The sequence below is a fragment of the Halichoeres trimaculatus genome, unplaced genomic scaffold (genome assembly GCF_033239565.1).
Source record: "Halichoeres trimaculatus isolate MK-OKI-2021-1 unplaced genomic scaffold, fHalTri1.1 fHalTri1_scaffold_18, whole genome shotgun sequence".
In the NCBI taxonomy this organism is placed as follows: Eukaryota; Metazoa; Chordata; class Actinopteri; order Labriformes; family Labridae; genus Halichoeres; species Halichoeres trimaculatus.
The window spans coordinates 28,712,797-28,727,171 of NW_027437196.1; the positions used below are offsets into that span (position 1 = coordinate 28,712,797).

Sequence of the window (14,375 nt, forward strand, 5' to 3'; positions counted from 1 at the left end):
CCCCCCCGCTCACAGCCCTCTTCACCTTGAAGTTACACAACCGCCTGATGCTGATTTCTTCTTTTACATTTATTTGAAGCAGTGTTTGAGGATCTCTTATCTGTCCTCAGGTCAGATTGTGTGGACATCCTGACCCAGTGTGGGGACAGGAAACGTTTCCATGAAGGCCAAACTCCTGAGAGGATCTGCGAGCTGCTGTCACCCATTGATGACCCTGAACGCTGCATTCCTCTCCACAGATACCTCAGTGAGTCACAGCCAGCAGGGCGAATTCACCAGGGACAGAGAGTGCTGCTTGGTATCTAGAGAAGCTGTGGTCCAGATTTAAGATATTCAAAAGTTACAGTACCACAACAAATCCCTTTTTATTATCAGTTTGTATCCTTCAAAAGTCAATGCAGTGGGATCAGCGGGTAAATACACCTGTGGCCACCAGGGGGCAGAGACAGACAAAAGCTCAAAGACAAGCTACCAAAAAAAACAGTTGTGGTTGAAATGTTGGTTTATAGTCAGTGGACACAGTGTTATGAGCATCTGATCAGAGATATGATTAAGTTTCACTAAACTCTGGACAAATCCTGGTCTTTTTATTGGCCTGGGACTCGGACTTGCAGCAGCTGTTGACGTTGACAATTTTGAAAAAAAATGGTTATGAAGCTAAAAGAGGCTGAAAGCAGAGTTAGAAAGAGGATGTCCTTCGAGTGGAATAAGAGTTTTTCGTGATAGATTAATATCATGCAGGTTATTTTATAATGAAGTTGAAGTTTTTTTTGTTTCATATTTGTTCCTCTAAAATATTGTTTTTTAAACTGGGGTCCCAGGACCCCCAGGGGTCTGCAAACCATAGCTTGTGGGTCCGCAAATTAATTTGAACACAATTTTGAAAGTGTGCTGCATTCTGAAAAAAGCTTATCAACAAAGTGTGATCTCTTGCACCCATAAAATCAGCTATTTTTTCAGGAACTCCCCAGTTTAGTTTTGTACCATGAGATCAACTCTGATTTGATCAGGACATGTAGGGATGGGTACCTACATTTGAAACGATACGGTACCGAGGCCCGGTACCTGGCAATCGGTACTGGTACTCAACGGTACCAAGTTTCGGTACTTTTTAGTGTTTATGTGGCAAAAAATATCAATTTGTTGAATAATGAAAAATTCTATTTAACAAATTTATTCTTCAGTATATACAGTAACCTTGCAATGCTGTGTTTATGTCCAGTATGGAAAATCACCTGCTCTTCCACTCCCTCACAGTCACAAGGATGCATTTAGGTACCCTAACATGGTACCTTTTGGTTTTACATGAATCGATACCTGGTACTTTTGACAGAATTCGGTCGGTACCTATAAACGTACCTAATTCGGTACCCATCCCTAAGTACATGTCTATCCCTTCAAAGTGCACAACCGTAGTAAAGAAAAACAAAAAACAAACACCTCAGAGCCAGCGTTTTGTCAAAGTTTACAAGGTGAATTACATGGAGAGTATGAATGTACCCTAATTCTACTGTTGCAAAGTACATGACAGTTCATTATTAAATTGTATTCATACTATGTTAATCAGGGTTATGCTAATAACAAGGTCTTTGGAAAAACCTTGAAAAGGCCTATGGTCCATAAAAGTTTGAGAGCCCCTGCTCTAAAAGTTAAATAAGTGTTTTTATCTGAGCAGCACTCAACTCTTCTCCTGGCCTGTTTCTCTTCTTTGCTCAGAAACTTCTGTTGGAGTAATTATCAAGTGATTTTTAGTTGGGCTAGCAGCATAACTTCAACTCTTTGCTCAGGATTTCAATGTCCTAACAGCTCTTAAACGGTTTCTCACATAATCTTTTACAGACATTTCTTAAGCATAAGGATCCTGAGCAGTTTCTGTTACTGTCATTTTTCTCTACAAAGTGAAGTCCTGCACCTCAGGACAACCATAGGCCGATGTACCTCAGTTATGTCTTCATGCAGTCGAACAGAAGTTAAAAGCTTTAAATCATTAGAAAAATATTGTTTTTTTCTGATTATATCCTTTTAAAAATGACAAAAAAATAAAATAGTGTGCACAGTGGTGGCACAGCATTCAGAGAATCTACAAATGTTGGTGTTGGTGATTGTTTCTACCCACTGTGGACTATTTTTTTTCTGCAATATGAAGTCGTACACCTCTGTGGGGTCAGGACAACCAGGACTAAAGCCAGATTTAACACAACAGTGTCTCCTGAGCAGTATGATATAATTAAACTGTAGTAATTGATACATCATTAGTACAATCTATTTACTCTTTATATATTTTATGCCTGCAAGACAACGCCAAGAAGCAAAATTTTTTAAAGTGATGTGGAAAAAATTCTTCCGTCTTCTGCAGTCTATTCAGACATGTTGCTAAAACCCCTTGAGATTTTTTCAAATGATTTGAAAATGTCTGTCATTTAAAAGCATTGAGATCCTATCGGCAGGTTTAGGATCCTGAGGGTTAACTTTTTTTTTTTTTCAAATATCTCAGCATCTGTTTGTTCTTCACACCCCTTTAGGAAGAGTTTCATGACTGTATCTAAATGTATTAAGTTTTCATAACGCCATGATCATGACCTTAGAGCCTGTCCACCCCTCACCTGTACCCTAACTCCGTCTCACACACCTCCCCCAGCTCCCAGCTCTCTCGGCAACAACATCATTGAGGAGGTCATCCATCCATGCAACCCCAACCCCTGCCCCAGCAACCACCTATGTCAGGTCAACAGGAAGGGATGCCTGGATGAGTTCAACTGTCAGCCGTACCTCTGTGTGCCAGGTACGACCTCCTGCTGTGCTGGGTTTCTCTTTCACTCTTACCTGTTAAAGATTCTGAAGCCGGTCTGAGAGTCTGCATGTTTCTGCTCTTCAGGCTGCAAACTGGGCGAGGCCTCAGAGTTCCTGGTGCAGCAGGATGCTCGTATTCAGGTTCCCACTCGCAATGGTCCTGCTGGGTGCTATGAGGTCTGTAGCTGTGGTCCGAGTGGGCGTCTGGAGAACTGCGTGGAGATGCCCTGCATTGACACCTACAAACCCTGCGTCGTGGGGGGACAGAGGAAAGGTGAGACCTGTTCTGTTCTCTCGGCTCGTCCAGAGTCTCATTAAAACTCTACTTCTGTGAAAGAACGACCAATCAATGGGGGAATTCTGTGTTCAACGTTTGATGGAGGTGACAGTGATAGAAAGGTTTTGGCACCCTCAGTGATCTGACATCTCCGGCTGACACTCATGGCATAAGTCGTTTGTCATAACTTCCTGTGGAGCTGAGAATTAAATCTGGACAAGAATGATTTATTTTCTGCTGCTCAATTAGAGTTCTACCCCACTGCTCTCTTAATGCCTCTTAATGCCATGTTGTTCCCATTAAAAGTTAGATCAGTGGAAGAGGGGGGGGGTCCTTTTTGTCTGTACAAAACTTGTCTTCAACACCAGAAACTTCTCTCTTTACAAACTGCAGTCAGTGTTTGTCTCTTTAAGCACGTTAACTGAGCCTCCGTGTCTTAATTTAAATGATGTAGATGAAAGTAATGTAACGGATTACTGATCAGCTGTGATATAACTGGTATAAGGTGTAGTAACAGGAACAGAGCGATATCTTGTGGTCAGATCCTCTTTGGTGAAGCAATGGCGGCCTACAAGGACAAGAAGCTCCTGTGATGCTTTTCTCAAGTTTATACCATGAAAAACTTTCAGTAGTACAGGCTCTTGTGTGCACAAACTCTCACTCTTCCTCCCAATCGGTGCATTCCATGAAGCCAATCTTTTCAGACTGACCTCCGTCTAAGCCGCGCCCCCTTCACTCACTCAGACAAATGTTGAACATTCAGTGACAGGAGCTATGGCAGGTGTCACAGTCGGAGACATTTCACTGGATGCTGTTGATGATTGTTGGAGAGACAAATATCACAGATCATCTTTCAGTCACCAGAAGTCTCTAAAGTCCACGTTGGAGGGAAATATGAATCATTTTATTGTTGAGAAGGTCGATAAAAAGCTTCAGTTACAGACTAAATTTTCAGCTCCCATAGCAAACCTGATAAACAGCATCTGGTTAGCATTAGCATCTCAGACAACAAGACAGAGGATCAGCATTGTTCAGGACAAAATATAACCTCCTTTTTACCATCTTTACCAAGAGTGAGTCTCTGTTAGTTTGGAGCTACAGGATTTACACTGAATCATTCAGCACAGCGTTTGACAACCTTTGTTATCTCAGCTATTACAGATAAGCTAATGAAGCTAAGCTCCAGAAGCTAACGTTAGTTTAACTAGAGCCCTTTGGACAACAGCTAACAATGATGAACGATCACCACAGAACAAAAACTAGAACAAAACAGGCCAATGAACTCCCAACAAACAAAGAGACATGATGAACAACACAGCTAGGAGCTAATGTTAGGCTAACTTTGGCTAATGTTAGAGAAGATCGCAAGGGGTTCGTCAGACTGCAGTGGTGGTTCTAGTGTTAAAGACAACTTTATATTTCTTCAGCAAAGTCACAATCTGCTGCCTCAGATACCATGTCAGCTGACCTGAGAGCAGATGGAGACATCCTTCTTCATTTGAATCAATCAGAGTTCATGTTGTGGTCTGCTGCTCAACTTTATCCAAAGAAAACACTTTTCATTTTTCAGATGTGTCTCAGGAAAGGGTTAAAATCTCACCCTGTCACCCGGACTCTCAGGAAACCCTGTGTCAGAGTTACATGTTCCCTTTGAACACCCTTATGGTGCGGCCACACCAAACGCTAACTCGCAAATTTATTTGCGGGAATCGCCTGTCACGCGCCGCGTGAATGCCTGAGTCTCACCGCTGGACTATTTTGACAAGCTGAGGGGCGAACGCCCTTTAGCGCGGCACTGGGCATGCAGAGTAGAGCCCGTTCATTTAAAATCGGAAAGCCCAAAAGAGCATATGAAAAACAATGAGCTGTGGTTTCAAAAGCATGACAGGAGAGTGTGTTAAAACTTTGGAGATCACAATCAATGCCTGCTGCCTCTCCCTGGTAATTCACTGGCCCTGCCTGGCTGTTCCACTGAGAAATACACAGTCGGACTCAGTGATAGCCCGTGCAGGCAAATCCAGCTGGAAGCGAATGTTTACAGACCTTACATTCAAAACCCGTCTCCCCAGTAACTTTCACCCAGCCTGCTCCTTTTTTTCCAGTCTCTGTAGAGTTCACACGTTGTATTGTATTACTCTGGATGATGACACACCGCACAGATTGTTTTCTCCTCCATCTTCTGGCGGAGTTGGAGCCGGAGCAGGTGGAAGTCCCCCCCAACGTCATCAAATCAATGACGTCGTGGGGAAATGTCATCGCTGATTGGTGGCCACGGCAAGCCTTCTCGCAAATTTACGTCAAAAGTTCAGTATTTTCAACTCGAGCAAATTTGCGTCTGCCGCCCAAACGCACGAACGCTCCAAACGTACAAACACGCAAACGCACCTCGCCAAACGCGCCGGCCAAGGCGAATCGGCGTCTAAAAGCGTCTTTGCATTGACTTTATATGTAATCGTGCCGCAAATTTGCGTTAGGTGTGGCCGTACCATTAGACCATTTTTAAACTTTTTAAACCAACCTCCTGCATTTTAATAGACGTACAGGCAGAGAATGTCTGAGTGTATAGGAAGGCTATACACACTGTGGTTGGCTCATTGCGTTTGTGGGCGGGACTTAGCAGTAGGTCAATTCTACCTCCAGTTCCTATGGTACTGTGAGCTGGGCAGAAACATGGGGGAGAATTCGTTTTAACGTGTTAATTTTGGGGTCATTAGTCCTACAAGTTTTGCCCATATAAGGGCGTGGCTGACTCGACTGACTGACAGGTGGAAGCCCTGTAGCAGTCTTCAGTCTTTTTCCCTCATCCTAACTGCAACAAAGTTTAGGTTGAGTTAAATTTCTTGATATGCTGATGACAGCCTTTAGATCTTTGCTTTAGAAACAAATGAGTGAGGTCATTGAGATTACATCCATGTATCCTGAACTCATGAGTTATATCACCTGTGTACCTTTAGCTGAGGTTTTCCCTGCTTTCTAAGTTCTTGCTTGTGTTGTGCATCTCTTTGGACAAAAGGGTCTGCTTAATGAAACTGTAGAATTATAGAATCCTACTTCTATGTGCTCCTCTGAACTCTGGATGAGGGCGGGTGGAGATTGTAAATTGTTGGAATAAACTCAGCTCCTCACAGTATCTAGGGATGAGTATTTCTATCCTCGGTTAAATGTGACAAAAGCATCCATTTCTGAAAGCTCCTGTGACACTTTCATGGAGACAGACGTCTCTGCTGCTCTGCACACATCAGCTTTTGGATGCTTTATGACTTCCCATCAGGTTTGTTTTTGTTTTCACGTTCAATCACCATGATTTATGGTCACACACTGAAGATGCGGGGAATGTGTGCTGAATATTTCTGTTGAATTACCCCGGGGCACTTGCCAATACCTGAAGCCCTCACACGCGGGAACCCATTACATATTTCACCTTTTCCATCTCCACCTGCTCCGGTGCATTTTTAGAAACACAGCACAGCGCCTCCAACCCATCAAGGTGAGAGCATCAGAAGAATTATTCCTGATACATGCAGGGATATACATCTATTAAACTATTAGGATTTTAGTGTTTGTTGGCCAGAGACTAAGACAGGCCAGGATCATCTTGTTGTCACTTTGAGTTCAGAAATCTCCCCACTTTAGCTCTAGCATAACTGTTCACTTTATTGTATGATATTGTTTTCTCCTTGTGAAGACAAACACACTTCTCTCCCTTTGACTCCGTGCTTCACCCCCTCCACCTGAGTTTTTATGGCTCCTCTCTCCGTCTGCTTTTATGTTTGTTTTCGCCCGCACATCTGAGGAGGCGTGAGCTGCTCTCCTGTTATTAAAGACAGATGTTTTCCCTGAATTGGACTCCTGCTGTTTTATTTCTGTGGAGCCAAACTCCAGAGAAAAGTCTGTCAATTTAAACTCCTGATGTCTCTCAGCAGAGAAGGACACATTCAGTTCAGCAGGTGCACGTTTCACCAAAATGTTCATGGTCGATTTGTTCTTGGCAGTGGGAGATAAAAGATGAGTGCACACTCGCAAAGAGGAATGATAAATGCTTTGTCATTTTCCACTTCTTCTAATAAGCCCTTCTGAATTTGAGTGCTCTGCAGTCATCCTGTTGACCTTTAACGGCAAAGACAGGAGCAGAGTTTTACCTGAAGTGCTTTCAGGCTGTGTGCAGCGTTTTTTACCCAATCACTCTCATCAAAAAGCACCTTAATCAGTCAGCAGAGCTCGTCCTTGTTGACTGAAGAGCTGCCTGGAGGAGGTGCCTACTGACCTCAAATCAATCTGAATATGTATAAATCTTATATTAATCTTTATGCTGGAGGGCTGAAGGCATGAGGATGTAGCACAGGGTGTACAGCCGAGTGTGTTTGTTGAGTTTTGTTGCTTTTTTCTGTCAGGTTTCTGCTCCCAGCTGTCACTCAGACATGAAGAGAGCAGATAAAGACGATCAAGAGAGAGCTGCTCATTTAATGGTAATTATGACGATTTAGGGACTCAGGGCGAAAGATGCAGCTGATTAGCAAACATCATTTAGATATCACCATCAATTACAGTAATTTCCAGGCTGAAAACCGCTACTTTGAACCCTGCAGCTTATGCAGTGATGCAGCTAATTTGTGGATTTTTTACGGCCACCAGGGGCATTCTTCAGGTTGTACTCATTAAGCAACAATTATCTCTCGTGATCTCTGAAGGACAGAGACTAACAGAGTGTCTGTGGTGAGGAGGAGAAAAAGGTGGGGCCAAAGCGCAGTCAGAGCACACGGTCACACCACAGTTCAACATACACAGCCTTGAGGAGTTTATTTCAGAGCTACAAAAAATTTCATTTTCATGTGGGGTCCTTTGTTTTAAACCAATATAAATTTTTGGACATTGTTATTTAAGTTGTGCCAGTTTAGGGTTTATCTTTATCCTGCAGAATACATATAGGGCTGATTAAAATAACAGAATGATTGTAGACCCAGGATCACCCTTTAATTAATTTTTACATTTAAAGGGGACATATCATGCTTGTTTCTCCTTTTCACTCTGCCAGACTAGGATGCCTGTAAAGCATTTCTGCCCTCAGTACAAGTCATTTAGTTCCTTCATTGCCCCACAATAGCGTTCTCAATATCCTCAGTTTAGGCCATTCTGAAGATCTCGTTGAAACACTCTGTTTCCAGAATGACCTCCAGTAACCTCGCAACGTCACAGCCCTTTGTGCTCTGATTGGTCAGTTCTATCTGAGGGGTGGAGGGGGTAGAGCCAGGGGGCGGTTTTTGCAGCATGGCAGTATTTACAAAATCGCCACATTGAATGGAGCAGACGGAGCGAGTTAACTGTTTCCCAAAACTTCACCGTAAGGCATTGATAGCACTAATAAAATGGCAGAGTGTAGGATACGTCCTTTTGTATTGGACCCTGAGTCAGACCCGGACGGTTCTGCAGCTCAGGAGGAAGAAAATCCACCTGGACACAGATCATCTCAGGACGCTTCAGTGTGGTGAGTCAAAGGGGTACTGTAACATGTATAGTTTATACGTGGAAATATAGGCAGACTTCACCAATAAACTATTTCTATAACAGGGCTCCATCCTGCTCCTTCACTTTTCTCTGTCTGTTTTATCCATCATGCTGAAAGTGTAGTCTAAAGATCACCTCTACCGTCAGTTCCTCACTATGTTATTCCTGCAGCATTATTGTGGTCCAGGTTCACAGTGCATGTCGGAACAAGCATGCAAATATCACAGTCTCACAAGTATTACCACGTCCGCTAAAACTACAGTGTTTTAACTGCTAATTCACCATGTAAAGCCGAGCTGCTCAGCAGAGCAGAGTCCCTGCATCCAGCACTCAGTCAGTCAGCTCTTGGTGGGTGTATCCCTCGGTGGCAGTTGTGTGACTAACTGACATCACAGAGGAGGAGCTGCTTTATCAGATTACTCCAATAAAAAGAAAGGATCCTCATGTTGTCACAAAGGTCGAAATCTCACGGCCAAATGGCAATGACCTATTTTCAGAGGCATCAAGTCTCGTTCTAGGATATCAGGAAAAAATACAATATCTCTTTTTTTTTTTAATTCAGGGGGTGAAAGGTCTTGTTTTCAAATTTATCATATTATATGTAAGTATTAAATCAGGGATCAGCATGATATGTCCCCCTTAAGGCAAAATTAACAGGCTCTGACAGCCATAATCCAGCCCCCGTATTTTAAGATAATTTCCTCTACAGCTGTGGACTTGGTCAGAGAGAGCAAACAGAAAGAAACCTGAAAGAAATCCTCCTGAATTGCTGTCACCAACATCTTTCTGCCACAATTCTCCTGGGGTTTTTTCTGGCGTCTGCACAGGCATGTGTTCATATTATTTCAGTGATAGAAAAAAGGAGCCAGATATTAGCCTATCCTTAGATTTTGGGGACAAATTGCAACGTTGCGAACATCGAGCTGACCCATTTCTGTATAAATATCTCATTTTACATTGTGTGGCTTATAGTGAAATGCAGCCTGTATCTGTGCATTTTTTTTCTTTCTAAATCTAGTTGGTGTGGTTTATATTCAGGTGCACCAATAGTCCAGAAATTACGGTACTTAAATCTTGAGGATTTGGTGTTTAGATTACGGCACTTCCATAGACTGTATATGGACGTAGTCTCCGTGACGTCACCCAACTTTTCCTGAAATAGATTTCATGTCAGTCACATGAGCTGAGCTGTGCCTCTGATTGGGCAAACTCAAGGTCTTAATATCCTCGAAACTACTAAGTTAGAAAAATATGTCCTCCCGTACAGTGTGTGCTGATAATGAATTAGCAATTGAAATGGGAGAAGTTTTTTGAACCAGGCTGTAAATTTGTTTCTGCAGTGAAAACAGCTTTATTTTGGCTTTATGTGATTTCAGGTGCTTCCAGAGCCAGCCTTAAGCAGACACTTGAGAAACAGCAGATTTTAGCACTTCAGCATTGTCTCATATTTTTAGACCAGAGGTTGTTGCTTGGGCATTTCACACACATTAAAAAAATCATTACAAAGCCAGAAAAAAAAGAAAAAAAAACATTTAACCAATCAGTAAAAAACAAAGTTTAATTTATATTTTAAGGAGGAAATAAAAGTTCAAGCAAAGAAAAAGTAAACGGCAAAAAGTAAAAGTTATATTTTGTAGATATGCAAATCAAAATGCAGTGTTGTGTGAAAGAAACAGATTTTAAAAAATGTGTTAAAATAATCTCATTAAAGGCAGCTGTGAACCACAGAGCAGGATTTAAAAACCTGATACTTTGAGCTAAAATATAAACTGTCTCTCTGTGACTGGTTCCTGCTCTGGGGGAACAAAGCAGACTGGTCCCAGAGGACCTGAGCTGTCTAGAGCCATGATTCTCAAGGGGTGGGTTAGACCTGAGGGGGAAAAATGTAGAGGAAAATCGACCGTGGTTTTATATTGAAGGCCGAGTGATGTGCATTCACATTCCCTTGCAGCAGGTGGCGATAATGCCCTGTGCTAAAACTGACACCGTACAATTCACAGTGTAGAAGAAGACCTGAGTTTGTTTTAATGACCTAATTGATCATGGCCAAACCAAAGTATGACACAGACTGCATGAGATGTGGATGTCTTTACGAAACCAGATTATTAAATGTCTGCACATGACAGCAAGAAGGTCTGCACGGTGGCCCAATGGTTAGCGCTGCAGCCTCACAGCAAGGTCACCAGTTTGATTCCCAGTTCCACTGGTGGGCCTCTCTGTGTGGAGTTTGCATGTTCTCCCTGAATGGTTGTCTGTTTCTATGTGTCGGCCCTGTGATTGACTGGCGACCAGTCCAGTGTGTACCCAGCCTCTTGCACTAAGACAGCTGGGATAGACTCCTGCCATCTGTGACCCAGGATAAGTGGTAAAGATGATGGATCGGTGTATGATGAATCCATCAAAACTGGTTAACTGGGATTTTCTTCACCACCTCAGGTTCAAACTGCATCATGTTTTCATTAAATTAATGAGTTTAATTTTACAAAAATCTCAATTTAGGTTGCTTCCTGTTGTTAGAGGGTGTGATCCTCAGTCTTTGTCTATAACTACTAGCAAGTGGCTGCATGACAACTGAGACAACATGTGACCAGCATCTCAGGGCTGTTATAATGATTGGTTTGTTCTCTGTAATCCTGGTGCTGATTGGTTACATGGTCTGGACTTGCACGTCCCTGTGTGGTACATACACAGCTGGAGTCAGGGTGAACTTGGTTTAGTATTTCCTGTAACTGATGGAAACTGAGCCTGTTTGAAAACATCTTCACGATTTTGTCTAAATATCAACATTTAACATTTTGTGTCTCACATCTTTAACGTACACAAACAGGGAATGATGTGGTTGGCCTGGGAGTTATTTCCCTGGAAAACATCTGTTGATCCATCTGCTCAGTAATGTCGGGCCAGATCTCCTCCCCGCTGCCTGGTGTCTCACATTAGAGAGGTTTTGTGAAGTCCCCACGCCCAGCTGTGTTCCACCTGAGCTCAGAGCACAGTCCACCTGCTTTTAGTGTTTACAGCACCTCCATAAGCATCAACGCTGCTGAACTGTTCCATATGTTTTCATCTCATAACCACAAATTAAAACAGGTTGTATAGGGGAGGTATATAAGAAACTAACACAAAATAGTCCATAAATGTTCCAGCCCATGTGGGATATGCAGTGAACACCATTTACAGTGAAAATATGAAAAGTATTAAAGCTCATGCTTCAATCATGGTCTGTATGCCTGTTTTGTTGAAGGCTGTTAGAGGTTAAAGAAAAGTATTTGAGCTCAACATTGTTAACATTGTAAATTGTTAAAAGTCCACTGATAAAAAGTAAAAAAAAGAAGTTATTTAAATCCTTGGCTGATCACCACAATCTAAATCCATCCCTCAGTGTATCAAACACTTATAAAAGACAGATTCGGTCTGGACCTGAGTTCTGGTGAAGTCTCTTCTGAAGCAGGGCACCCATAGGTGACCAGTTTCACTGTAACCAAACAACTCTGATAACCTACACTATGATCCTCTACACCTGTGGTTCTCAACTGGTCTGGCTCCAGGACCCAGCATGACCCCCATCGACAAACTATAACTCAAATCAAAGAACATTTTCAACTTGTAAAAAGATGGAGAAGTTTGAACCTGAGATAGTTCAGAATATCACAGGATGCCAACACAAGACTCTGTTTTCAGGATAACAAACAAATTCAAATCTGAAAGCACACTGAGGTTTTTATCTCCTTTGTCCTTAGTGTAAAAAAAAAAAAAATAAAAAAAAAAAATCTCATTTAGTCAGTGTTGGTGTTTCACCTTCATCAGTTAGAACCATAGACTGTAAAAGATATGGATGTCACCTGTTTAGATATGACTCGGGCTTTGAGCTTCAGTCACTGCTGAGCTGTGTCTCTGATTAGACAATCAGACAACCCCAATATCTTAACGGCTGAGCTAGAAAAAAATTCCCTCCTATGTACGGTGTGTGCCGATAGAGAAATTAGCATGTCAGACCCAAGCTGTTTATGAACCAGGTGTAAATGCATTTTTAATGCAGTAAAAGTTTGTTTTTTAGTCTTGGTGTGTACGTGGTTTCTGGTTTTTCTGCAGCCAGACTCAAGAGAATTCTTCACGAACTGCGACTTTTAGCACTTCCACATAGGCTTCATTTTTTTTTACCTGGATGTTGCCCCTTGGTTGGTTGGAACATAGGCTATTTTCGAATTCGCATACTATACTAGCAGTGCCTACTGATTCGACCAAAATGTAGTATGCAGTATGCAGTATGCGAACAAATGTCAGAGTTGTAGTATCAGAAAAACACCCGGATGACGTACTGAATCGGGAAAAATCCACAGTATGCATCGGACCAGTCTGCTTCGCATACTGTTACCCACAATGCAACGCGCCTGGTCCCATATCAGAAGTGAAAATGGCAGAGGGCGGAGCAACAACAACCGGAGTAGCAGAGGAATATAAATGTAAGAGCCATTTCTTTTTTATCTTTAAATCCTCATCATCTCCACCACTGAAAGTTAATATAAAATGCTCTCTCTGGCAATATATTTGCAGATAAGTTACTCGTGGTTTGTTTATTTTGTACATTTTCAAAAAAGTTTTTTTGGGTAAAAAAAGTCAGCCGTAGCCAACTTCCGTTTTCTTCGAACTGAAGACCAGCGTAGCATACTACAAAAATTAAACCAACTGAACATTCATACTACATACTGCTTATGAAAGTAGTATGTAGTAGGCAGTGCCTACTACATACAACTTTAATAAGCAGTATGAAGTAGGCGAATTCGAAAACAGCCATACTCTGTAGATCTTCTTCTACACTGTTAAAAGCCATGTGTAAAGTAGCTTCACAGGACATTATCGCCACCTGCTGTTAAGGAGTGTGAATAAACAGCACTCCACTGCGTCAAAATCCCCCTTCAACACCAAAGCACAGGATATTTTTCTGGACTCTTCTTAGCCCAGGCAAAGTCACATGACCAACCAATCAATAATTAATTCAATCAGACCTTATTAATGAACCACCTTTCATACACAGGAGTGGGAACACAAAGTGCTAGACAAAAAGAAAACAACAAGTTAATTATAATAATAATAATAATAATAATAATAATAATAATAATAATGAATGCATGTATGCACACATCAACATACAACCCTCTATCCACAACACATTAGCCCACACTAGTGCACAAGGAGAACACAACATAACTAAGATTTTTGCAGATGAACTGAGGAATTGTGAAAACTCTATCTGGAGATACTGAAGTTAAAGTAAAATGTTAAAACCTAACGCAAGAAAGTAAAACGACCAAACTAAAGAAAGAAATAAGAAAAGAAAATAATAAAAGTCTATAGCAGTAAAGGAGAAAGTGATGTAAAACTTAAACCCAAAAGTGCAGAATTAAAAAGCTGACAGAAGCAGTGAAGTGAAGAAGATAAACTAAGTTAAAACAGATCAAAAGATAAATAAATAAATATTTAACTCTAAAAGATTGAGATTATATTACTTTAACCAGAATATGTTCAGAACTTATGTAGATAAATAGATAAATAAGTAAAAAGTAAAAGCCAGACTTAAAAGGTAAGTTTTAAGTTTTCTTCTACATCACGAGCTGGAGAGGATGTTCATCAGTGATTCTACCTGTACCAGTTAACAGATCCCTGAAGCAGCAGAAACAATCCTGAGGATGGCCCGATGGTTTCAGGAAGAGGTATAAAATGTTGTTCAAAATAGAACAACATCGTAATGATATCATTGACTGGGAAGTAGTTTTATCATCTGTCTTATCTGTTCCAAACTGACACACTG

At 41.6% G+C, this 14,375-nt stretch overlaps 1 protein-coding gene across 1 annotated transcript in view; it reads left to right on the forward strand.

The window, feature by feature from the left end:
- reck (reversion-inducing-cysteine-rich protein with kazal motifs) overlaps positions 1-14,375 on the forward strand; it is a 124,770-nt gene that overhangs the window by 72,973 nt on the left and 37,422 nt on the right. Inside the window, exons 12-14 of the mRNA XM_074693548.1 lie at positions 111-247; positions 2,639-2,782; positions 2,876-3,064. Coding sequence (XP_074549649.1) covers positions 111-247; positions 2,639-2,782; positions 2,876-3,064 — 470 coding nt within the window. The remainder of the gene's footprint in view (positions 1-110; positions 248-2,638; positions 2,783-2,875; positions 3,065-14,375) is intronic.